Here is a 26813-nt window from a genome sequence, read left to right as displayed (position 1 = left end):
CGGCTTATTACGATTAGTTCCGGTCCCTGTAAACTTCTAGAGCATATCATCAGTCATTATATAACGTCTTTTCAAGAAGAAAACTATATTTTGACTTCCCTCCAGCATGTCTTTAGGAATGGAATGTAGAATGCCACCCAACTCGTCGCCGCTATTCATGAATTTGCAATCACACTTGATCATGACGGTCAAACAGATGCTAGCTTCTTAAATTTTAGAATATCCTTGTACTGTGTATATTATGGTAAACTACTCGTGAAGCATTCTAGCATTGGTCTACCCAATAATCTAACCAATTGGATCCGCTCCTACTGAACCAACCGGAAACAGTTTGTCCGTGTCGAAGGTTGCAGCTCTGAAGTTCTGCCTGTCCCCTCGGTTGTTTCCCAGCGCAGTGCCCTTGGCCCTGAATTGTTTCTTAAATTGATCAATGACATCGTTTCATCAGTATACACTTCCGGCATCAACTAGAATCTTTTTGCAGATGACTGCGTTCTTTACAAGCCAATTAAATGTGAAACAGACAAAGATTGTTTGCAGAACATCCTAAATTCTCTCTTTGATTGGCGTTACATCTGGTCGATGGAACTGAACATTAGCAAATCAGTCTTTATTCGAATCTATAATAAAATTTGTCCATTAACATCTAGGTTCATGTTAAAGAATCCTTGACCGATGAGGACAATTTTAAATACTTGGGAATCAAGTTTACAAATAGGCCAGCATGAGTAGCCACATTGACGACGTTTGAACACTTGCTTGTAGGAAACTGTGATTTCTTAGACGCAAGCAGAAGAACTCGCCATCTCAGATCGAACTTCTTGCATATAGTACTTTTATTCCACCCCATTTAGAGTACGTATGCATGGCCCTGGACCGTTATCTTCAAAGGGATGTTTGTAAACTAGAAATGGTTCTGAGGAGGGCAGTAACATTCATCTATAATGTCTCTCACAAATTTGCTTCGCCTTCAACACTGATGGCTAGTAACGACTTCCCACTTTTGGAACAGCGCAGAGTTATCTCTAGGCTCAGGTATATTTTCTTGCTCCACACTAGGCAGTTTAATATCCATCCTAGTAAATAACTTTTTCCTACTTTTTCCTGGCAGGCGCGGCATAGTCACAATCACACCATGACAGCTTATTCAGCACGTACTGACTGATGAAGCACTCGTCATTTTTCCCGCGAACCATCAGCGAATGAAACGCACCGCCTCGAAATGTTTTTTCAATACGTTGCCCTCCTGGTTTCGAAAATCGCATGTATAATTTCGGGCAAACTTCACTGCTGAAAACGCTATACCTTTGTCTGTATTGTGAAACCTCATGAATTAACTTGTGATTGTTATTTCTTTGTGTGCATGAAAGTGATTTTGTAGAGTTGTGAAGCTCTTGCCCACAAGGCGTTTTTTAATCATGTATGCTAGTGTATGCTTGTCTGAGTGGCAATGCTGGTTATATGCTCTTGTATAACTTGCTCAGTTTCGTTTTCTACGTTCATTTCCCTCCTCCTCCTGCTTGTTCTTCGGAATGCAGTATGTACTAAATAAATGATTACATGCCACCCTGAAATATACCACTAATTTCTAAATTTTCAATTGCAATAACTTTCTAAGCACTGTAACAAATTCACGTAAGTTGTTAATAATAGCATAAAATTTGTTCGCTTTTGATGCTAACGAATATAGCTTATAGAACTACGATATTTCTTTTTCATGGCTGAGTTGCGGATTTGGAAGCTTCATGCTTCTTCTTTTTCGAATTGAACTGTTTCCTACAACTCATGTAAAATATTTCATTGCTTCAATAAAATTTTTTTTTGCTGTAGTCACTGGAATTCAACGCTCCCCCTTAAGTGCAACAAATTTCATTCAAATTGGCTAAGATGTTTTCTAATCAAAATCATTGCTGAGGTGCCTTAGCGCAAGCTCTAGGGCCGGTTGTTGCATGATGAACTTGAAAAAGGGCGTACCAGCGAAACACAAAAGGACGTGCACACAAGGAAAGGGCGTAAGACACGGACGGACGCTGTTTAAGTTCCAGCGTCCATGCGTGTCCAACGTCTTTTCCTTGTGTGCGCGTTTCTTGTGTTTCGCCGGTATCGACTTTTTGAAGCTTGCCATTTCTGAATTTTCCATGTATTTGAGCGGTCGGAATTGGCGGCATGTCCGAGCTAAACCCTCCACTTTAACAATGGATCACGCCGGTTTTGTAGAAAATCGAGTAAACAGAAACCTCATGCGCAAGTCCGAGGTCACAGTGGGGCTGAAATACAGGAAGAAACCGCTCAAGAAAAACAACATTCAACGAGAGGTTCGCAGTAGCCGTTATCATGGCCAGATTTATGTGCGTAATGCCGACGAGCTCTCTCACCAAGTCTCTAGCAAAATCGGCGTTTAATTGCCAGTCGAGCAAGTAGCTGGCCGGCGCTGCAAGCGCTAGGTGGCTCCGCCGTGTAAAGGGATTTTTTTTGCGCTTTGAAATTGTGAAATTCCTTCCACCAATGGCCGCATGTTGTCGCCAGCTCAGCGGTGGCACCGAGTAGAGCCATCGATGGCACGCAAGTAAGAGCAGCTGTGGCGGCTCTTAGCTGTAGAGATTATGGGCGTCTTGCGCTGGAGTTTAAAGTATAGTAGCGGCGCCTGGTGGCGGCGCGGGAAACGACATCTGGGTCGTACCAGCTTGGGTCGTATTGAACCCCGGCTGTGGTGAAGCACGTTTCTAGGCCGAGTTTTGCGTCGATTCGCACTTTTTTCTGCCCTGTTGCGAGTGCGAAAAGGCTCGTCACTTCTCACACACCACGCTGCGAGCTCGCCGCAGCCTATAGTTTAACTAAAAGGGACTCTCCGTGTGCCGTGGGACGTAATGCCAGGAGCAGAAGGAATCGGTGACGCCGATCCGGAGAGACCTAGCCCAGCTTCGAGAAGGCGTCACCGTCATTACTTCTGCGTCATGGGCTACCATGAACAAGAAGGCCTGAATCCCAACATCAAATTCTACCGTTTTCCTTCAAGGCCTCACGAAGTGGAGCGTCGGGCGCGCTGCATAGCTGCAGTTCGTCGCGCTGAGTAAGCGAAACTTCGCGTCATGCTGACTGCTTCGCCTGTCTTGAAGCTTGCTTGATTATCTGCGTTCTAAAGTTCAGTATTTCGCACCTACAGTGCCGACGGCAGACCGACATAGCAGCAGGCATGGCTGGTAATTCACGATTCGAGACCCGGCCACAGCGACAATTAACAATTCGACCGATGCGAAGTGGTGAAGTGACCAGGTGTGTGCAAATGAGCACTAGTGGTCGGGCTCATTCGATGACAATTCACTACTCCACTACGAGCAGCACAGGTTAAAAGAGTTAAATGCGCACATCCTTCATCTCAAGCTAGCACGTTGAGGCAGCGCAGCAAGGCAGTACTGGTTGCAGCACATCGATGTTCGAGCGCTGTCATTAAAACCTACATCAAGCGAGCAGCGCACGAGCTCGCGCTGCAGCGCGATTCGCACGTACGTGCGAGCTCATATGCGTTGCATCAGTTATTACCAGTTACTAAAAGGGACAGATGGCCGCTACTACAGCGCAGGCATAACTACTTGTTTAGCGGCATGCAGTCAACAAAGATTGCAGGAGGCCCGCCGTTTCGCGGCATGTCGAAAGACCGCTGCCGTCGTGGCACGTACGATCGTGCGCTCGAGCAGTTCGTACATCGCGGGGCGTACCGTCGTGTGCTCGAGCAGTTCCGTACACATGATGCCTGCTTATCGCTGCTGTGGACTCATTTATAGCAAGCATTTCCTCGCGTTTTTGCGCCTGAATCTAGCAGCTAGCGTGCAAACCTTACCTGAAGTGCCACTTCGTACGCGACTCGCTTCACTTGCGATTGACACAGTGCTAAAACTTCGCCGCCTAATTCTTGAACGGCGTACACGTATTCGGCACTGCATAATTTCTTGCCTTTACGCAGCGTACCACCCCTGAAGAAATCTTCGGCGCCCGATATTCGCTGCAGGCCGTGAAACAACACAACCGAAAGTGGCGGGTCCATATTGTAAACGCGCTTTCCGAAGCAGACGACCGAGCTTGGTACGACCCATTTTAGCGCAGAGGGCGCTTTTTAGCACCTTCGCACCTTCTTCGCAGCGCCCCCTGGGCAATGCAAGAACCCCATAACGGCTGTTCCTGCCACTGAATTGGTGCCGGCCACTAACGAAGAGACGATGCATGGCGATCTACACAAATGACCCGCGACCACCGGCGTCTCCGTGCAACGCTGCATCACCGGGTGAGTCCCCCGCGCTTGCATCGTCAGGTGCTCCGGTCCAAAAGCGACCGCGTCTGCTCACTCTGTACGCTCTTCCGGTATGCTCATCTGACAGCCACGTTGCATCATGTAAAGCTGCCTTCCGCCCAAAGGAAGGGTGCAAGACACAAAAGATCCCTAAAACGACCTATCAGATTACGTTCGCCTCTTGCGTCACAGCGACGGGCTTGTCAGGCTACTATTAAGTTTCAACACGGCCACGGGAATTAATTAGAGGTTATTCAACTTTTGTATGTCAGGTACCCATGAGTTTGCTCATTGGAGGTAAGATTTATTTCTAGGTATGCGAAATTCACTTCCCGTAGGACAACATTATCCGAGTAGCCTCACATGCCGTCACACCATCACACCATCACAGTGCCGCTGTCTCATGTGCACCTTTGCCCGGACGCTGCACCTTCGAAGTTCCCGTACTATCCATGCTGCATGTCTAGGAAAGTTGCGAAATGGAAAGACCCTTACTCCAAGCGCGCGCACATAGAGCACAGTGCCCTCCAGAAAGCTATCGCTGAATCCAACGAGACGTTTATTAGCGCACGTGAGAAGGATAAAGTCAGGTCTTTGAGTGACCTTGCCAACCTCTTGAGGAACCAGAATATGAAGTTCTGGGACGTAACCCCCCCCCCCAAAAAAAAAAAAATTAAAGGCCTGTTCTCATTCCCATCGTCGACAACGAAGCAATGTGGCTGAAGTAGTCTGTTTGCGTGAAAGAAGACTGGAGCTGACGCGGCATGTCAAGAAAACGGCAGTAAAAATGCTAGGTAAATATCTGTGCGTTGCCAAAATTGCAAACCGTAAAAGGGGAATCGTGGAACTTCTCGGAGGCATCGAATAGTGGGATGGTGACATGATGTTCAACTCAATCACGGAAATTTTCGAGGTTGTTTGTTTACTGTTGGATCAGTTTTCTACGTCCCAAGCATAAAACGACGCCGACTGCATTTGATTCCTGATAAAGCAAGCCACCTCGTTCCTGTTAAAAAAAAACAGTGCAGACACTACTCTGCTGATTTCATGGTGTTCTGCTGCTTTACTTTCACTAGGTCGCCCCACTCGTACGCTTACATACGCAGCCATGGAAGCACCACCTTGCCGCATCCTATGACGATCGGATCAGTGTGTTCGTGTTACGGTATGAGCCCTCAACAATAGCATCAGAGCGAAGTATTCCTCAGCTACATGGCGAGAAGAATTTCTGACCTGAAAGATGAACAGTGCTTTGCCACAGTTATGGTAGACGAAATACATATAAAACCCTGCTGTGGCTACAAAGGTTTAATATTACCGGCGCTGCTCTTAACACAAATGAAGCTGTAAATTGTTCGATTGTTTTCATGGTGCACAGCCTGACGTGCAAATTTAAAAGACTTTCGCGCATTGTGCCAGTGGACAGGGTGAAAGCGGAGTTCCTGCACAAGACGCTTAAAGACGTGATTTGCGGGCTAGAAAAAGTTGGTTACCGGGTTGTGTGCGTCTTGAGTGACAATAACTTTGTGAACAGACAAGCGATGTCTCTCTTCGAATTGCCTCATTCTATTAGAATTGTGTATAAGAACCCGTCATAGCCTGCAAGGCCACTGTTCGTCGTTATAGACCCAGTACACATGCTAAAATGAATACGAAATTACTGCATCAACCAGAAGAATGGCCAAGCTTGTTTCTACTACCCTGAGATCCAAACAGACGCGCCACAGTCAGAGCGCATGCAAACAGCGTCATTTCCGACAATCAAGGACCTTCGCAGCAAAGAGTGTGACCAGCTGTTGAAACATGGCTATGGGCTGTCGAGAAAAGCTTTCTACCCTTCGAATATTGAAAGGCAGAACTTAACGCTTGCGTTGCAAATATTCAGTGATTTCTTACCTGAGGCGTTACGTACTATTGGAGCAAATCACAACCCATTCTCTTTCGAGGCCGCTTCTACATTCATCGATATCATACTAAAGTGGTGGAAAACTGTATACGGAAATCTGTCGAAGGGAAAAAGGCTGAAAAACCAGTTTCAAAAACCAGTGTTTTCCGTTGATAACGATCCAATAAGTGTCTTCTTGCACATGCTTTTGAAATCGCTGGATGAGCCAAAAGACAAAGGCCCTCACCAAGGTACACTTACAAAGGAGACTCACTCTGGCTTCGAATACACTACCTATGCGCTTCTTGAGGTCGTTAGATACAGGTTCGAAGAGCTTGGGATGTCGTGTGTCCTTTTTGGGAAAATACAGGCTGACTGGCTAGAAGACCGGGAAAGTATAGGCGACTGGCAGGTGCGCAGCATCACGCTTCCATCAGGCAGATTTATGAAATCCAAAACAAGCTGCGCCTGCAGAGCAGTTTGCCGAGCTCGCTACTGAACAACTATGAAAATGTGTCCGCAGGCAGGTAGAGGAAATACATCCAAGCTGCAACGTTGTTGTCAGCAGCGACACTCTCGAAGATGCAGGACGTCCTTCCGATCTTAGCCTACGTTGCAGCATATGCAGAACACGAGACCCTGAAAAAGTTGAACTGCGTGAAAGGCAGGGACGCGTTGACTATGGATGAGACGATCACAGTTTCGGCCGCTCATGAACACTACGATCTTGTGAAGCAGTTGGACTGACGAGGCCTAGTTTGTCTGTCGATGTTTGGACTTAACGCTGTTACTCACAGCTACGTTGTCGTAGAACAGCTCGCTACGCAGCCAGATCTGCTCCTAATGCCCGAATAACGCCAGGTCGTCACGAAGCTCCCTATGGAAATGCTGGCCAACGAAGAACAATCTGGCGACGCCTATCAAAATGGCCACAAGAGCGAAGTAGTACTAAAACAGATCCTCCGGTGCAGCACGGACGTTTTGCTGAATAAGCTTCGTGACAAGCTAAATGCTAAACTTCTCGACACTGCCGATGAGTGAAAAACAAGGAAAGCCACAACTCTCTAGAACAAATAGGTGTATTGCGCCTGATCTAGCGCAACCACAGCACAAACTGGATTGTGTAAAAGAATGTTTTGCTCCTATAGCTTTCTTGCGGTCAAATTTATTTTAAAATTCTTGCATGCTCGTCCTTGCAAGAAAAAAAACGTTTCCGCACGGTGCATCTGCGAGACAACCTCTCTCGAACAGCGCTCCGCTCCGTATTTGTACCAATCCGCCCCCTCGTGTGACGTCTCTGGGAGAGAGCTAAGGCTTTAAGCTGTTCTAGAGGGTGTTGCTGTCGCGTGCGAGGCAGCGGCGTCAGCCCAGGGAAGAGGGAGTTTTTCTCCTGAGGCTGCTAGAATGCCGCGATGTCCTGCTCGCCCAGCGCTCAGTACAGAGACGAAACAACCTCGGCGTCTACCACGGCGTTGGGTACGCGAATGGTGGACGCAGTAGTAGACGCCTTTGGCGGGTGCCGTAGGGATGCGTTGCCGGCGGTCGTGTGTCTTGAAAGCGATCTGCAACGTGGCTAAAGTGCTCGCCCACACGGGCGTCATCTTCAAAGCGATCTGCGATGTTTGTAGAGCGCGCGTAGTGCCGGTAGTTTCGGATGCACTGTGCTTTCGACATTTCGTTCACGTCGAAGCGAGAGATGCACGAAGTTCAATTCGCTTGATGCTGCGGCGACTCCTCACTCCAGCACTTTGACCAGCGAGTTTCCGCGCTCATGTGTACATGCTTACCTCTCCGCGCGTGACACTAAGCTTGTTTATTTAGTTAAAACACGTCGGCGGGCTGGCTAGCTTGAATCCATGAGAGAATGCGTAAGTGCGAAGGAACGAAGACGTAGAAAGAAGCAGACACATAAAGACAACGCTGTCTCTCTGTTACTACTCCTTCCGACGTCCTCGTTCAGTGACGCTTACACATTCTGTCATTGTTAATTTAGTTAGTAAACGAATGTCTACAAGTGTATACAGCCGCCAAGCACGTCAGCAGGTGTCCCAAATACTGCTCGTCATCCGCAGGATTTCTCAAAAGTCAGGTGGCGCCACAGCCACCATTACCCGCCTCCTAATACCTGCAGTGTGATGGCCAAGATTGATATACCAAGCCCAGTCCCATCACATGAGACGCGCCGAGTGGGACCGATTGGAATTTATTAACCGAGCAGCAATACGTGTTATTACGGGATTTTTACATATTACTCCCATTAACGAAGTCTCGGCCAAAGCGCAAAAATACTGCTCTTGACGAGCTAGTTCACCAGCGCCGCCAAGCTCGTTCCGTAAAGTGCCATAATATCCCAGAAGCCGCAGTCCTTGAGAAGTATATGGCGGACGGTTCGATGGTGCCCCGCGATTCCTGCCCGCCACTACCGCCATGGCTTTATGAACAAGTTACGGACAATCAGCTATGACTCGCGTATACACACGATCCGTTGGCCGTGTTGGTGAATCCAATGATGCAGCATATAGCGCATCAACCGAGAACGAGAACTCTTTCCGGAGACATGTAGCGTATGTCGACGCTAGTGTGAGCGAGGATCACGTCGCGGTGGCTATCGCTTGTCCGGAAATATTGACCGGAATAGGAACTTGCTCGTACGTTTGCTTCCCTGTCTGGCCGTCGATACAGGCGGAGCTCTTGGCTATTCGAAACGCAATACCCGTTCTCTGTCCGCTCCTTTCGCCGTCTAGTAGGCACATTACGTCATCACCAATTTCTCAGCTGCCGCCAGTAGTCTGCGGCATGTTTTGAATTCCGGCGTTTAGCCACGTAGATTTAGGACACACCTGAGCAGTTCTCCGTTACAGTACATGTACAATGGATAAGTCGCAATGCACATGACACACGAGCATCGGTGGATGAAGGAAGTCGTAAGAAGAAGAACAACAAAAGAAGTCAGGGATCCCTTGCTTCATTTACTCGTTGAGGGTGCCGTTTACAGCGGCAATGTTCAGAAATCGGTAAGAGCTAGAGGGAAGTGCGCTGAAAGGTAGAGGGCGAAAATTTACTTTCCTTCCGACTGACCGTATACCAAACTCGCTTCCGCGTTAACATGCGCTAATTCATATAGTTAGAATCATATCTTCTTACTTTCATTGTCTCTGAGTTTTGATGTGCACGTAGTCGGAACAGAATGTGCGGAGTAGTTAGTACGTTGCTGTATTTTTGGAAGTCATTAAAAAATATTCCACGTACCAGCGACGGCCAGAGAAAGGTAGCATTTACTTAAATTGATGTTACCTATAGAAAACACCAGATCAGTATTTTAGGTTCGCGACGATGTGTTCACTGAATTCACCGCGATGTAGCATTCACGCGACACCTCTGCAGGAACGCTAGTTGCGCTAGTTTAGTTGGTTGTTGTTGCTAGTTGCGCTAGTTGCGCTAGTTTGCGCACACAACGCTCACGCTAGCAGCTGGAGGCTGAGCGTTGCCCTTGCTCAGGGGGAGCACAGCGAGCTGAGCGCAGCAGCCAGAAACCCAGTAAAGCCACAGAACACCTGGTAAAGCGGCCATACTGTGCAAAACCCCGTTTCCTGCTGTACAGCGCCACCTGTGGTCGCATACTTTAGTTCACGACGTCACTGCTACGCTTATTTCCGTAGCACTGTGGAAGGTACAGTGTCCCTTCTCTAAGTTTGTATAGGTGTTCTGTGGACAAGTGATGTAGTGTGGTCGCCGTCTCTCCGACAAGGCTACGTTCTTTATGTGTACTATGTGCGGAATAAAGTAATTCCCAGTGCATAACATTGGCGACGAGGCGGATAACCCGTGGCGGGGAAGCCCCGAGGGCATTGTGGAGCATCCAGTGAGTCATGGCTGAGCGCCAGCATTATTTTTCTGCACGTTTGGAGGAGTTTACTGGCTCCAACTGGGCATCGTGGTTCGGCTGGCTACAGTTTTTCTTCGAGGCCAGCGATGTGACTCACCCTGTCAAGCAACGAGCACACTTGCTTACACTGTGCGGTGCTCAAATTTGCGACGTGGTTTGTGCGCTACTTCAACCGACGACGCCCAACCAAGTGAACTATGCCGAGATACACACACTACGACCCTCGTCCTGGGAGAAGAAGACGACGACGGAACGCTGTGGTTGCATGATGCATCGGCTCCGTCTTTTTTCGTGTGCTGTGTCCAAATTCTTGCCTCGACTCTTGTGATTTCTGGATCGCTGGTGCTGTAAGTGACCCGCTGTCGAACGACACCTCTTCAGCGGAAATCGGACCTGTCATCTTCAGTTCATCGCCGTTTATTCGAAACATCCGAACCCCCGCGCCCCTGCCGCGCAACGCCGGCAGCGTGCGTCGGCGGTAGCAGCTGCAGCAGCCATGAGTCAGGACGGCGTCGTCGACAGCGTCGACATGACTCCGGAAGAGATCCTCGATTGGCGCGAGAAATTTATTTACTCCAACATCAAGAAGCCTTCGCCAGCCTCGCCCAGCACCCTAAAAACTCCACCGCAAGTAAGCCACATTCTGCCTCGTCCTCCTCCACTTCCAGCCGCAGAGTACAAAATAATTCTTCGTGTACACGGTGGAGTCAACTGCGCCAACATACATCCAGTCTCTCTCCGCGACATCGTCATCAAGTCCACTGGTCTCTCCACGGCTGCAGCATCGCTAGATCGACTCCGGGCCAACGAGATTAACAACACAATCATCATAAGCACTCCCTGCATGGACAGAGCTGATCGTTATTTGAAGATCGCCACCCTAACCATCATGGGCAAGAGCTACGAAGTCTCCACGCACGTTGCAGACCCTAAAAATTCATGTAGGGGTATCATCAAGCTGCCGGCCTCCCTGGCAGAGGGGAACGTGTTGGCTAACCTTCGAGAGTCCAATCCAGCAATCAACATCCTAGCTGCTCGAAGAATGGGCTCTACAGACTCCATCCTGGTCACTTTCGAAGGGTCAAGGGTCCCCTTCTACATTGACTACCTCCGCACAGACCTCCGCTGCCGATCATATCGACGAAAAGTGGAGGCGTGTACTAAGTGCCGGCAGCTTGGCCATCGCCAAGACGTCTGCCCCAATGTGACCATATGTCTACGCGCAAAATGCGGCATGCCAGATCCTCCTCAGGACCACAGCTGTACTCCCACTTGCATCATCTGCACCGGAACACACGAGACTGGTTCCTCAGAGTGCAAACTTCGCTACAAACCACGGACACCACCCCCGGCACCTCCAGAATCTAAACTGCCACTTCCGGCCAGGAACGCTGTACAGGCCCCCCATCAACGCACTGGACAAGAGACGCCGCAGAGCAGCAGCCGCAAGAACACTGCAGCGTCGGCGCAGCTCCCATCGTCGAAGCAAGCTTGGCCTCCGCTTGCCCCACGCAACGAGGAGACACCGCCCATCAACCGTAAAAAGGTGAGCTGGGCAGGAGTAGTCTCCCACAATAGTAGCTCCTCACAATATGCTGATAGCTCTCTCATCAAATACTTGCTAAATCAGAACGAAATGCTTAAAAACGAAATCAAGCAGCTCAAAGCAATGCTCCACCCACCCCCATCGATATCACTGACACTCCTGTTGCTACTTCCAAACCACTCCCACAAACGCTTGCGCCCACACTCACACGTCCTCCGACAGAATGCATGGACACACTTACATCCACTGCTACGCCGGAAGCCGTAACTCCAATGCTGCCTTCATCACACACGCAGCCCCCACCCGCAAAAAGGAAGAATGCCGAAATAACAGACACCGAGAACACCGTTGAAAACGCCATATTTGTCCTCACTGACCGCATGGACATTCTGGAAAACAAACTTGTTGCCCTTGAAAATCGACTACAGAGCAAGCTTGATTCATTTATTTGTGATGCATCTGCACAGTTTTGCCGGTTTCAAGAGCTAATCGACAGCTGGGGAAGACGCTCCGCGACGTCCCAAATTCCCGTCCTTCAAAATGACAATAATGATGAAGCCAGCCCGTAGTCTAGTCATCTGGCAGTGGAACTGCAGAGGGTTCCGCAACAAGCGCGCATCTCTAACACTATTTCTACAGAGTCTTAACGAGCTCCCTGACATTATAGCCTTGCAGGAAACACACGGGAAAGTCACGCTACCTGGATACAATACGTTTCAAGACCCTCACATAGACAAGCCCAACACTGCCATACTTGCAAGGCGACATCTTTCTGTTAAATGGGACACATTCAGCAGTACTGAAATCCCCCACGATTTCATCAAAATTCTACCTCAACGCCACACCCAACCCACCCTATGCGTGTTGAATGTTTATAGCCCTCCCAATGCTCGACACCACCGCTTTGAGAACATGCTTGCCCAGGCCAAAGCTAACGCCAATAAACAGCCGCTAGTCGTAACGGGCGACTTCAATGCCCCCCATCAAATGTGGGGCCACTCCGCATCCACTCCTAAGGGAAGAGCTCTATGGGCGTCTTGCGCTGGAGTTTGAGGTATAGTAGCGGCGCCTGGTGGCGGCGCGGTAAACGACATCTGGGTCGTACCAGCTTGGGTCGTATTGAGCCCTGGCTGTGGCGAAGCACGTTTCTAGGCCGAGTTTTGCGTCGATTCGCACTTTTTTATGCCCTGTTGCGAGTGCGAAAAGGCTCGTCACTTCTCACAGACCACGCCGACCACGCTGCGAGCTCGCCGCCGCCTATAGTTTAACGAGAACGGACTCTCTGTGTGCCGTGGGACGTAATGCTGGGAGGAGAAGGAATCGGTGACGCCGATCCGGAGAGACCTAGCCCAGCCTCGAAAAGGCGTCACCGTCATTACTTCTGCGTCGTGGGCTGCCATGAACAAGAAGGCCTGAATCCCAACATCAGATCCTACCGTTTTCCTGCAAGGCCTCACGAATTGGAGCGTCGGGCGTGCTGCATAGCTGCAGTTCGTCGCGCTGAATAAGCGAAACTTCGCGCCACGCTGACTACTTCGCCTGTCTTGAAGCTTGCTTGATTATCTGCGTTCTAAATTTCGGTCTTTTGCACCTACAGTCCCGACAGCAGACCGACATAGCAGCAGGCGTTTTGTTTAAAAAATAGTTATGGGGTTTTACGTGCTAAAACCAAGATATTATTATGAGGCACGGTTGGTAATTCACGATTCGAGACCCGGCCACAGCGACAATTAACTATTCGACCGATGCGAAGTGGTGAAGCAGGTGTGTGCAAATGAGCACAATTGGTCGGGCTCATTCGATGACAATTGACTACTCCACTACAAGCAGCACAGGTTAAGAGAGTTAATGCGCTCATCCTTGATCTCAAGCCAGCACGTTGAGGCAGCGCAGCAAGGCAGTAATGATTGCAGCACATCGATGTTCGAGCGCTGTCATTAAAAGCTACATCAAGCGAGCAGCGCGATTCGCACGTACGTGCGAGCCCATATGCATTGCATCAATTATTACCAGTTACCAAAAGGGACAGATGGCCGCTACTACAACGAAGACATAACTACTTGTTTAGCGGCATGCAGTCAACAAAGATTGCAGGGGGCCCGCCGTTTCGCGGCATGTCGAAAGACCGCTGCCGTCGCGGCGCGGACGATCGTGCGCTCGAGCAGTTCGTACATCGCGGCGCGTACCGTTGTGTGCTCGAGCAGTTCCGTACACATGATGTCTGCTTATCGCTGCTGTGGATTAATTTATAGCAAGCATTTTCTCGCCTTTGTGCGCCTGAATCTAGCAGCTAGCATGCAAACCTTACCTGTAGTTCCACTTCGTACGCGACTCGCTTCACATGCGATTGACACCGTGCTAAAAGTTCGCCGCCCAATTCTTGAACGGCGTACACGTATTCGGTACTGCATAATTTCTTGCCTTCACGCAGCGTGCCACCCCTGGAAAAATATTCGGCGCCCGATATTCGCTGCAGGCCGTGATACAACACAAACGAAAGTGGCGGGTCCATATTGTAAACGTGCTTTCCGAAGCAGACGACCGAGCTTGGTACGACCCATTTTAGGACAGAGGGCGCTTTTTAGAACTTTTTTCGCAGCGCCCCCTGGGCAATGCAAGAGCCCCATGGCAGCACATACAAAATCAAGGTTTCACCATCTACAATGACTTCACTCTTCCTACCCGGCTAGGAAATAGCGTCAGTAGGGATACATCCCCCGACCTCACCCTAACTCACCGCATCACTCAGGCGACGTGGCAAAACCTTCAAAACAACTTGGGAAGCGACCATTACATCCTTGAACTCCGTGTAGATTTTAAGCACAGACCGTTAGCCACGAAACCACTAAGGCTTACGAATTGGACAGAATTCAGAAAATCTCGCTGCAACACTAATGAAGAAACCATTACGGACATTGATCAATGGGCGAACGCCTTGCAAGCAGACGTAGAGGCCCATACCACCACTCTCCCGCTAGACACACCCTTGGCCACAATTGACTCCAAGCTACTACACATGTGGGAAGCGAAGCAAGCTTTACTTCGGAAATGGCTAACAGCACGTTACAATCGTAAACTCCGAATCCGAATCGCCAAATTAGACTATCAGATCCAACAATATGCTATCAAATTGGCGGCGCAGCAATGGACTCAGGTTTGCGAAGGAGCGCATGGTACTCTCAGCACTAAAAAGACCTGGCAACTGCTCCGGCACCTGCTCGACCCCACCACGTCTAGGACGCACAACAACCACCAGATGAATAAACTGCTGCATGAACATGCAGCCGACCTGCCGACCATGTTCAGCAACCTGGCTTCCAAACATATGCCCCCTTCTACGCAAATACCCATGCCTGACTATGCTGGTGAACCCAATGAGGAGCTTTGCAGCCCCATCACAGAAGCGGAGGTTCGACATGCCCTCAACCAAGTGCGAACCACCACGGCACCAGGCCCAGACTCTGTGACTAATAAAACGCTTCGAAACCTCGACGAGCTATCCATAAGCAAACTCAACGAGTATTACAACCACTGTCTCGAAGAGGGAGAGATACCCCAACAATGGAAAGCAGCCAAAGTGGTCTTCATTCCAAAGCCGAATAAGCCAATTCACATTGATAACTTCCGTCCAATTTCTCTGACTTCATGCATAGGGAAGATCTTGGAGCACGTAATCCACCTACGCCTCTCCAAATACATCGAACATAATCACTTGTTCCCTTCGGAAATGACTGGCTTCCGCAAATCTCTTTCTTGTCAGGATGTCATGTTAAGGCTCAAAGAAGACATTATCGAACCGAGCGACGCACGTGACACACAAGCTTTGCTCGGCCTCGACCTCAAAGGCGCCTTCAACAACGTGTCCCACTTGGCCATACTACGCGAACTTAGCAGTATCAACTGCGGGGAGCGAATCTACAGCTATATACGCAGCTTCCTCACGAAGCGCACTGCGACGCTACAATTAGGCAGCGAACAATCTGGCCAAATAAGTTTAGGAAGCACTGGCACGCCCCAAGGGGCAGTACTTTCTCCCCTCCTCTTCAATTTGGCTATGCGACCTTTAGCTTTCACTCTCAAGAAGATTCCTGACCTCCGATTCACACTGTACGCGGATGATATTACGCTGTGGATGACCGGAGGTTCTGACGGGCACATCCAAGACACCCTCCAAGCCGCAATTGATCAGGTCGAGCAAGTGGGTCACGAGTTGAATCTCAGGTGCTCCCCCACCAAATCACAGCTTCTCCTTCTACGCCCCACAAGACGCTTCAGGAGTTCACCCCCGAATATCCAACTCACGATTGAAGGGCACCCTATACCCCAAGTAGACAGGATAAGGGTCCTAGGATTACATCTCCAATGCAACCGAGCAAATCAGCATACCTTGCAAACACTACAAACAACGGTAGATAATACGCTCCGCCTGATAGGGAGGATCTCCAGCAAACACGGAGGGCTTCGAGAGAAGGAACTAATTCAGCTAATCAAGGCTTTTGTCTTAAGCAAAATCACCTTCGCACTACCGTATCTCTCACTCTCTAGGCAGGAAGAGGATACTGTGAATTGCTTGATTTGCAAGATACACAAAGTCGCTCTTGGTGTGCCAATTAGAGCATCCACATAAAGGGTGATGGCCACCGCCACACTAAATACCCTTCAAGAATTAACCGAAGCCCATCTATCATCACAATACCATAGACTCACCACAACTGAAGCTGGGCGTGAGATCCTGAGACAACTTCATCGTGCTCCACCATTCAACGAGAGCAGGCGACATCAACTTCCTCCGAACATACATGGCCAATACCACATCCAGCCCCTACCCAGAAACATGCACCCCGAATTTCACGTCAAACGCCGCACACATCGAGTCAAGGCGCTACAACGCAGCTATGGACAGGCTGAAGGAGTGTACTATGTGGACGCTGCAGCCTACACCCCTAACCATCGTTATGCTGTAGCGGTCGTAGACAACCAGGGCAACACTGTTTGTTCAGCATCAGTCAAGACCACCTCGGCGGGTGACGCGGAAGAGGCCGCCATTGCACTTGCATCGGGGCTACCCGATTGCGACGTCATTATTAGTGACTCTAAGACTGCTATCCGGAACTTCAGTAGCGGCTACATTAACAACCTCGCGCACTCTCTGCTTGTTGCTCACCCACCAGAAAAGGACATCGCTCTCGTATGGGCTCCAGCACATCAAGGACTCCATGGCAACGAAATGGCTCATGCCGCTGCTCGAGGATTCACGGACCGAGTGGCCGCAAATATGGGCCTAACTCTAAAACCCAATGACTCCCAACAACACACCAATAAAGACACACTCGTCACATTCCATGAAATTTGCACACATTACAGAAGCCAACGCCTATTGTAGCCACCTCTCTCTGTGTCTAGAACGCGCCAAAGAGAAATACTGTGGCGACAACTACAAACTCGCACTTTTCTTACCTCGTGCACTTTGCACTTATTCTTTCCCGCCACATACCCGACACCCAAGTGTCGCTTTTGCCCTGTCCCCATAGCAGATCTCTCCCATATCATGTGGCAATGCCCCATCAAAACTCCCCCCCGCGAGCTCAAACCATTAATTAGTAGCGAGGAGCTGTGGGAGACTGCCCTGCGCAGCTCCGATCCCACCCTACAGGACCGAGTCCTGAGGTGGGCTGAGGAGGTAGCGGACGCCTACCATGACTGGTAGACGGACTTCTAGCCACATAATGTGGTGATGGACGCCTGCTGGGACTGGACTACTTAGACCTCCCTCTCTCCCCCCCGGCTCCTCCCCTTTCTTAAAAGGGGAATAAAGTTCATTCATTCATTCACCCTCGTCCGTCCGAAGTCTACAGTCGTGCGATGTTCCAAAAGCGAGATCAGCTCCCATGCGAGTCGGTAAACGACTACGTGACCGCTCTACGCAAGTTGGCTACGAGCTGCAATTTCGGCACGCTGCCGACGGCAACAACAGCTACGGCGACGCCAGCTGAAGGAACGGCATCCCCAACATAGCAGGGAGCTACGGGCTGCAATCCAACGCTTCTACCGTTAGATGTGATGTTGCGCGATCGCTTCGTGTGTGGTCTCCGGGAACAGAATCTTCAACAGCGACTGTTTGCAGAGAAGGATTTGACTTTTTGCAAGGCTTATGATTTCGCTATTTGAGCGGAAAGCGCCGTCCAGCAGCAACGACAGATAAAAGCTGATCATGCGGAAGTCAACAAGGTGGCTACGCACGCCGGCGACAGCGCTTCGACGTCCAAGACGCATTCTCACCAAACGCAACGCTGCTGGCGTTACGACGGTTCGCATAGTCCCAAGACGTCTAAGTTCAGCACAACTATTTGCGATTACTGCCGGAAACAAGGGCACATTGCCAAGGCTTGTATTTCGAGGAAGAAGGCTGAGAAAAAGACATACCAGTGTAGCATCTCCTCGGAAACTTCACGTACTGCGGAAGTGACTAACGAAACCAAACATGAGGTTTCAACGTTGCATGACCTCTGTGCAGTGGCAGACGGATTCAGCACCCCGAAGTTTACTCTGACGCTTACAGTGCACTGCAGACCTGTGACTGTTGAGGTTGACTCCGGTGCAGGGTGCACCATGGTTCGCAGAGACACATTTCAAACCGTATGGCATGCACACCCACCCCCTCTGAGGCAGGACGACATACATCTGCGCACCTGGTCAGGTCAGCAACTACAGGTTGTCGGAACGGCGAAAGTAATGGTACGTCACAAGAACACAGCTTGCAAGCTACCACTTCTCGTTGTCGAGGCCACTGGATGCAGCTTGTTGGGACGCAATTGGTTCGACAAGCTGGGCATCGAACTTCACGGCATTCACCAGACAACGGAAGAAGGCATTTTGACCGAGTTGCTACAGAAGCACGAAGACATTTTTTGTGAAGACACCACAGGACACACGGGTGTGGCAGTGAATCTGGAACTAAAGGAGGTGGCAAGCCCCAAGTTATGAAGGCACGGCCTGTGCCCTTTGCCATGCGCGCATCAACATAGGCACAGATTGACAAGTACGTAGAAGACGGCATTTGGGAGCCGGTCCAACACTCAGACTGGGCTACACCGCTAGTATGGGTGCGGAAAAAAGATGGAAGCTTGCGCGCCTGCGGTGACTACCGCTGTACAGTAAATGAAGCTGCGAAAAGGGCTTCATACCCACTACCCACAACAGAGGAAGTATTTAGCACTTTGAAAGGTGGCCGGGTTTTTAGCACCTTGGACTTGGCTCAAGCTTACACTCAACTTCATGTGACTCCAGCGACAGCACAGATTCTCACAGTAAACACTACGAAAGGGCTGTACAAGGTAAACAGGCTTCCTATTGGTGTTTCAGCTGCCCCAGCAATTTTCCAGCGGTATATGGAGACCACTTTGAGCGGCTTGCCGGGAGTTTGTGTTTACCTGTACGATATCATCGTGAGTAGAGCAACAGCAAAAGAGCACAAGGATCGCCTAGCGTCAGTTCTCCAGCGGCTGGCTCAGGCAAACCTACGATTGTGCAGATCCAAGTGGCAGTTTGGTGTGGCGGAGGTTAAATTCCTGGGTCACAAGATTGATGCAGCAGGGATTCACACATCTGAGAAAAAAGTAGACGCTATCGTGAAGGCACCAGTGCCCACAAGTAAGCAGACACTGCAGTCATCTTTAGGCATGTTGGCCTTCTATGATCGATTTCTGGAGCGCCGTGCTACAGTGGCAGCAACACTGTATGAACTTCTGGCAAAGGACAAGACTTGCAAGTGGGAGCAACGGCATCAAAAGGCGTTTGATGAGCTGAAACAGTGCTTGTTGTCGAGGACTGTCTTGTCGCACTATGACGAAAGCAAACCCCTCTTGATTTCATGTGATGCTTCACCTTATGGTGTAGGTGCTGTGCTTGCTCAGCTGGGCAGCCAAGGCAGACAGGCACCGATTGCGTTTGCATCCCGAACATTGAGTGCTGCTGAACGTAACTATGCACAACTTGACTGTGAAGGTCTTGCTGTAGTTTTTACAGCCACCCACTTCCACAAGTACATTGTGGGTCGAGAAGTCACGTTCGTGACTGACCACCAGCCGTTACTGGGGATTCTTGGACCACGGAAGCCGGCACCAGAAATGCTTTCACCCTGAATGAAAAGGTGGTGCCTTAAACTGTCAGCATACAACTACAACCTCCAGTATCGTGCTGGTAGTCGTCATCAGAATGCAGATGCGCTGAGTAGACTCCCTCTGCCAGACCACAGTGAAGAGCCTAACCCACCTGGAGACGTGCTCATGTTGGAGGCGTTACCATGACCGCCGTTGACAACAGAGGTTGTGGCTACACTAACGCAAGAGGATCCAATTCTAGCAGAGGTGTTTTCAGCAGTACAGAATGGCTCCGTGCAGCGTCTGCAAGGAGACAGTTTCACCCCATACCGCAGAAGAGCCACCGAACTTGCGATCCATCGAGGATGCATCAGCCGGGGCTCAAGAGTTGTCATACCGGCAGGAGCACGAGAACAGGCCATTTCATTAGTTCACGCAGGCCATCGTGGAATGGTAGCCATGAAAGCTTGTGCACGCAGTTATCTTTGGTGGCCTGGCTTGGACGCCGAGATCGAAACAACTGTGAAGTCATGCGACCAGTGCCAGCGCACCCAGAGCGATCCAAAAAAAAGCTCCAGTTATAAATTGGACGCAGCCAACGACACCATGGCACACATTGCACGTGGACTTTGCAGGTCCGGTAGAAGGACATACCTTTTTGGTTGTTGTCGACGCTTTGACCAAGTGGGTAGAGGGGCGACCGGTGAACAGCCCGACATCAACAACAGTCATTAGTGTGCTGCGCTCTTTGTTTGCCACATTTAGCATACCACGCAAGGTTGTGTCGGACAATGGGACTGCATTTGTGTCTTCCGAGATACAAGACTTCTACCAGAAAAACGGCATTCGAAGCGTAACGGCAGCCCCTTACCATCCTGCTACAAACGGGCAAGCAGAACGTTATGTTGGCGAACTGAAGAGGGCACTGGGCAGAGAACCATTCGGTTCGCTCAGTGTTCGCTTGTCACGTTACTTGTTTCGGCAGCATACCACTGTACATCAGTCAGCCGGGCTAACACCGGCTAAAGCCATGTTCGGGCGGGAGCTGCCAAACCAGTTGGACCTCATCATTGCTTCGGAAGGACAAGAGGCTGCACGTGACCTACCCAAGAGTCGTCAACTCATGCAAGGAGAAGCCGTATGGGTAAAACAATTCAGCAAGGGGCCAGACTGGATAGAAGGAACTCTGGTTAAAAGGATGGGCCACAGATCTTGGCTTGTGAAATGCTCAGGAAGAATTGTGAGATGCCATCTAAACCCGCTCAGGAAGCGCACCAGCGAAGTTAAGCTGGACAGACAAGCCTCAGCAACGCTTACGTGGGGCATGAACAGTAATGCAGCGGAAAGCACGCCAGCTATGCCTTCTTCACGTTCACTCGAATCCGAATCGAGCATACCGAAACGACCAGCACAGATCAGACGGCAGCCTACTTGGTACTAGGCATCCTTCTAAGGGGGGAAAAGTGTTGTGTCTGTGATTAGTTCGGGTTTCGGTCCTCGGATGCGGACGGGTGCAGCCGCTTAGTGGCAGTGTCCGGAACTACATGTGAAGGTTCCCCACTGTGCCGATGGGTGGAGCCACATCCCTAGCAAGCCCTGGTGTGGGACAATCAGGTGGACAGTGTGTTCGCCCCAAGTGATGTAGTGTGGTCGCCATCTCTCCAACAAGGCTGCGTTCTTCATGTGTATTATGTGCGGAATAAAGTAATTCCCAGTACATAACACCACGTACAGCTATTCATGAGGCGTGCAGCAATTTTCGGCTAAGTACAACGACGCTTTGTTTACGTCCATGTCAGACCACTCGTAGAGAGAAGTGCACAACGTTTCTAGTCCAATCTTGACCTGAAACTACACAGGCATCATTCGTCGTCCTATTCACATAGATCCTGTTGCATGGTATAGCCTCTTGCATAACCAGTTGCATCAGGTTAAAGAATATCTAATCTAATATCATTCCCTGATCGCCGCACTTTCATGGATGACCATTCAATTTCAGGGACATTGAGATCACCAGCCATGAATGCCATGCCACCTGTAACATGGTCGTGCACATAATTCAGAAGAGGTTCCAAATACCCTATTTCAGCATTAGGCGAGCGGTAGGCTGCTCCAACAAATACACAGCCTTTATTTAGATGTAGCTTCCACCGCACTGCCTAAATTTCCCGTCAATCTGGCATGAAAGGGTAGCGGAATTCTTTCTTGAAAATCAGTACGATGCCCCTGCCTCTTGTTCCTCATCTCTTTGCGCGATCAGATAACGCGGTGGCAAGACTTCGTCGCCTAATGTGTCCGAGTAAAGCCATGTTTTCGTGATAGCAACAATGCCATTTGGCAGGTCCAAAAAAATAACTTCAATAAGATCGTTTCATTTGCGAGACTTCGCGCGTTCATATTCAGCAGTGTTACTCAAGTCGACTTGGAGTGATTCACTTTTCTAAGGTTTCTTGGCCTTCGCTTTTTTTGTGTGTGTGTGTGTGGGGGGGGGGGGGGGGGTGTAGGCTTCAACTATGTCTGCGCGGTCGCGGCCCCACGCAATCAGGCGCCAATTTATGCGCTCGTTATTGTAGGGTAGTGTCGCCATTCCTAGCTTATCCAGATTTTTTTTGTGTGCTACGGCTTCTTTCTAATCTCACAAATATTAGGCGAAATGTTTTCACTAACAGATAAAGCTGAGCCTTTAAGCATACCACAGTGTTTAAGCATTGTAGCGTTATCATTGTAGCGTAACACCAGCGCCATCATGGAGGAACAAGCAGCATTCGTCCGTCGAGGATCGATGCATCAACAGGTCTTTTTGCCGAAAGTTCTGGCCCAAAATTATGATAGCAACTCGTGCTGTGTTGGCGATAGGCCCATAGTAAGTAGCACTAAAACGATCGACATCTGAAGATGGCCTTTCGCGTTGGTTTGACATGTTGATTCACAATCTGTAAGAATCTATATTTCCTCATCCTTTTTCGATGCCGAAATGAGGAGGGCAGTGACGGCCTCTTGTGCTGCAGCGACGTTGTGAGTAGAAACATAGCTGGATGCCAGTTCCTCGTGTCTGGACCCTGCCATGCTTATTATTACCATGCCCTCTCCACTCGGGCACTTGACCGCATCTGTCCAGTGAGCATTGGAAAGAGTGCCACGTCCTCTTTCTGTTTCCTTGGCTCGTGCTTTTCTTCTGCCCTTGTGATATGCCGGTGCATGTTACGCGGAACACGGGCTATTGCTATTTGTTTATCCATAGACTTGAGGACTGCTTGCTGATTGTTGGTTGTTTTCACAGGGTACTGGAAAATTTCGCGTTGGCTTATTGAATCTCCGTAGGCTTATTCTATCTCTTTTAGTAAGGTTGAGGCGTGTGATTTGCGCATGATTGTGGGTTTCAATTAGTTTGCATAATCAACAGAGTCGCCAGTCGCAGACTTGGCATGAAGGAAGTTTTTCGGATCTGTCAAGCAAAAGCGGAAGTCGAGGTAGTTATCCCACTGATGTGCGGCTCTCTCACTCCTTTTCTTTTCACTAGTGCGCTCGAAGCTTCAAGGGTGCAAAGCACCACCCAAAATTTCTTCATTTTTAATGACGCTACTTCCGGTTCAGGCCTGTGCGTGGGTCTAGTTGCTTGAGATGGGCACTCGCGAGTGTCTCGTGTCACTTACAGAAACCAATCTGCGCACGCGCTTGCGTGATCGTCTCGCCGACAAGACGGCTTGTCGCGGCACCTCGTGGCGGTTGTAGCATCTAGGCTGCGAAGCACGCCAGCGCCATCGCGGAAGCCATGCTCAGCAAACGCAGCTACGCTGTGCTGGCTTGTGTAGAGCGGAAGTGTAAAGGCGAAGTACCTTTTCTGTTATTTTTAAATGGCACACGTTTGTAATTTTACTTATTTGACTGACAATGTCCAATTATATCAGTACTGATTCTCTTCGCTTTTGACATCACTAGAACATCAAATGATGGCTGGTAGGCTTTGCTCCCTGCGATATTGTTGAATGCAGAAAGAGCAAGCTATTTTTGAGTGCCTGATACGAGATTTACCATTCTCGTTTGTGTGCAGTGAAATAAGATTTAGCTCACATTTTCGCAGGAGCCTCGTCTAAGATTGACAGCGTTTTCGCGCTGAATTGATATGGACTGTCAGGGCTACTTTAGGTCACACGTCTTTTCAGTGTGCTAGATGTACAGCGAAATGACCCCCCTAAAAGCTTACGTTCTTCTTTTCGCAGCTACGAAGTCCGAGGAACACCGCATTCGCCGAGAAGAAATCATTCATGCGAGAAGCATTTGTCACCTTGGGAGTTGGGGTGCTCTTGATTGCCGCCGTCGCTGTCGCACTACTGCTTCTGACTTCGAGGAAATTTAATGACCGCCGCGGAGACTTGTGCATTACCGTAGACTGCCAATTACATTCACTACTTCTGACCAACGCACTGAATCACAACGTCGACGCTTGCGAAGACTTCCACGCTCACGTATGTTCCAAGTGGTCACCATCAGGCGAGAGGAGCCAATTACGGGACTTCGATGGGTCCATCATGGAAGACATGGTTTTTTCTTGGCTATTCCGGATGAAGGAGACCCTGCGGGAAGGCGCTCTTACATTCCCCGTCGGTCGGAAGGCCTTGTTCATGCTTGAGTCCTGTATGGGCAGTCCTTCCGTGTATGGTTCCGCGCTAACACAATTTCGCAATTTCTTAGAAAGTCGTGACCTGTCCTGGCCAGAACCGGTAAACAGGCAGGTTGATGCATTGCACGTCCTGATCACAATGGCTTACCACTGGCACATCGAGTTCTGGCTGTCCTTGCGAATCACGACTCTGTACAACGGAACGACAACATACAAAAGGCGCATCGAAATTACACCCGCTCCAAGTCTCCGCTTCTACCTCCAACACCACCGCAGCGTAAACAAGTCCGGAGGATACGTCACCTACTGGAGCCAGTTTTACCAGGTATTCACCAGTAGTAGCCCAGTCGACGGCGAGCGGCAAGCCTCAGAAGCAGCTCGCTTAGAGGTCGATGTGCTCGAGGCCCTCAATGACGCCCTTCACGTGTCGCCGATAGAAGCTACAAGGTTCCTTCTTAGCGAAATAGAAGTGTACACGCCGAGCGTAGCTTCGACCCGCTGGCTGGAGTGCCTCCAGACCGCCACCAAGCTGGTGCCTGCACTGAAGAATCAGGACGAAGTGGCAGTCAGCAATGTAAAGTTTCTCCTTACAGTGGGTGAGCTTTTCAGCAACTACACGAACAAGCAGATTCTGTCATTCCTGTCCTGGCAATTCGTCGAGCATTTCGGCCCGGTTGCTGACAGCCGTCTACTTTTGGCGAGGTACGGAGACCAGAGGACAGCGGATAAATTAAGACCCGCATATTGCGGCTTCCACGTCGAGACAGCCTACAAACTGATGCTGCTCTCAATGCAGTTCACGCTTCGAATTACGAAGGCTGATCAGCAGCAGATTAACCGAGGCTTCGACCGTATGCTGTTGAATGCAATTCGATTGGTTAACGAGACTAAGTGGCTAGACTCAAAGAGTAAAGACTCCATGGCGGCAAAGTTTGATGCGCTTCAGTTGGCGGTGTGGCCTCCAGCCATGTTTCTTACCAACGAAAGCCTGGAAACCATATACCAGACGTATCCCGAACACGAGACAACGTTCGGTAGCTACTGGATCAAGTCTATTCGGAGTCTGCGCGGTGCCAAAAAAGATTCCCTTTATAAGGATGCGCTGAGGTTGCCGATGAACTACGCGCAACCTTATTTTGTGTATGACTATTTGTTGAACAGCGTTCGCGTGGCTATTGCTGCCATTGACCACCCACTGTATTACAGCAAAGGCACAAGCGCCATGTTCTACGGTGGACTTGGTTTCTCTCTTGCTTTAGAAATAGTCAAAGCAATCGACCGAGAGGGCCTCCAATGGCGTCCGGATGTAGGCGTGGTCACCTCAATCATCAGCAAACCCTCGAAGGCTGCATTTGAGGAGCGAGAGAACTGCCTTAAAAACAGCGATGGCAAGAACAGTTTGTTTCCAGAGATCCCGGCACTGCAACTTGCTTACTCCACCTTTCTTGATACCACAAAAGAAAGTGAGACAGACCGTCCTATTAGCAACAACTTTACAGAAACTCAGGTATTTTTTCTCACCCTATGCTACATGACCTGCGGCCTAAAAGGTGTTATTAATCCCTTCTCGGCCAACTGTAATAAGCTTGTCCGAAACTCTGTTGCCTTCGCCAACGCCTTCGGCTGCCCGCCAGGATCCAAGATGAATCCTCTGCAGAAGTGCACATTTTTCGGGTAAATCAAGTTAGCTTTAGTAAACTGTTGCATTTAGGTCGTTTAGAAAGGGAACCGTGAGACTTTGCCTTATACCGATATTGTTAAGTGTGCAAGATTGACCTGGCTGCTTAATGGTGCTTTGATATTGTTTTGTGGGCTCCTTTTCTCCTATTTTCAAGATGTTGCCGTATTTCGCACTAGCAATTCAATAACCGTTACATTGAAGAGGATATTGAACTGGACACTTACACAATAAACGTTTTTCAAGCGCACGTTTTAAGAGTTTTGCAATATGCACCACAGCAGAGCGCTTTTACTAGATGTTTCATTTTCCCCCTTATTTTCGATTATATCTACCTTCACTTTCTTTGTGTCTGTTCATGTTCTGGACTGCAAAATTACAGCCAGTTCTTTTTCGTTCAGAAGCCGCGCCCATCCGCTCTGTTAGCACGTTTCCGTTCTCTTGTGTGATCGCACATTATGAAACAAGGCATGTTTTGCTTAGGAGTTTCACATACATGTTTTATATGTCTATTGTCATTCGCATTTGCTTAAAGTGTTGAACTTTTGTGATTCCCCACTTGAAGTTATTACCAATGTCTTTGAATAAAGCAGCCCCGCTGTATTTAGGCCAATGTGAATGTAGAAAAAGGATGCGCTAATTTCACATGTTATAGGGAGAAAAGGGCAAGAAGAATGTTGCTTTCACAAAAGCCAGTAGTGCGTGACAGCATTTACCAAAAATAGACAATCATAAAGCCTAGAACATCGAGTAGAACGTGGCGACCGGAATATTTCTACTTGCACACATAGACACAAACGAGACAACTTTGAT

The 26813-nt window shown here is 49.4% G+C and overlaps 1 protein-coding gene and 1 pseudogene across 4 annotated transcripts in view; both read left to right on the top strand.

Annotated features, from left to right (window-relative positions):
- Positions 1-26593, top strand: part of LOC135913829 (endothelin-converting enzyme 1-like) — a 192283-nt gene extending 165690 nt beyond the window's left edge. For all 4 annotated transcript variants that reach the window (XM_070538342.1, XM_070538343.1, XM_070538341.1 and 1 more), the window contains one exon: positions 23922-26593. In XM_070538342.1, the coding sequence (XP_070394443.1) occupies positions 23922-26000 (2079 nt within the window). In that variant the 3' untranslated portion in view covers positions 26001-26593. The remainder of the gene's footprint in view (positions 1-23921) is intronic.
- On the top strand, positions 4649-5470 carry LOC135913849 (uncharacterized; annotated as a pseudogene).
- Positions 26594-26813: the final 220 nt, after the last annotated feature.

This window comes from Dermacentor albipictus, chromosome 5 (genome assembly GCF_038994185.2).
Source record: "Dermacentor albipictus isolate Rhodes 1998 colony chromosome 5, USDA_Dalb.pri_finalv2, whole genome shotgun sequence".
Classification (NCBI taxonomy): Eukaryota; Metazoa; Arthropoda; class Arachnida; order Ixodida; family Ixodidae; genus Dermacentor; species Dermacentor albipictus.
Note: the sequence above shows the minus strand (reverse complement) of the source record. Positions and strands in the feature narration are given on the sequence as shown.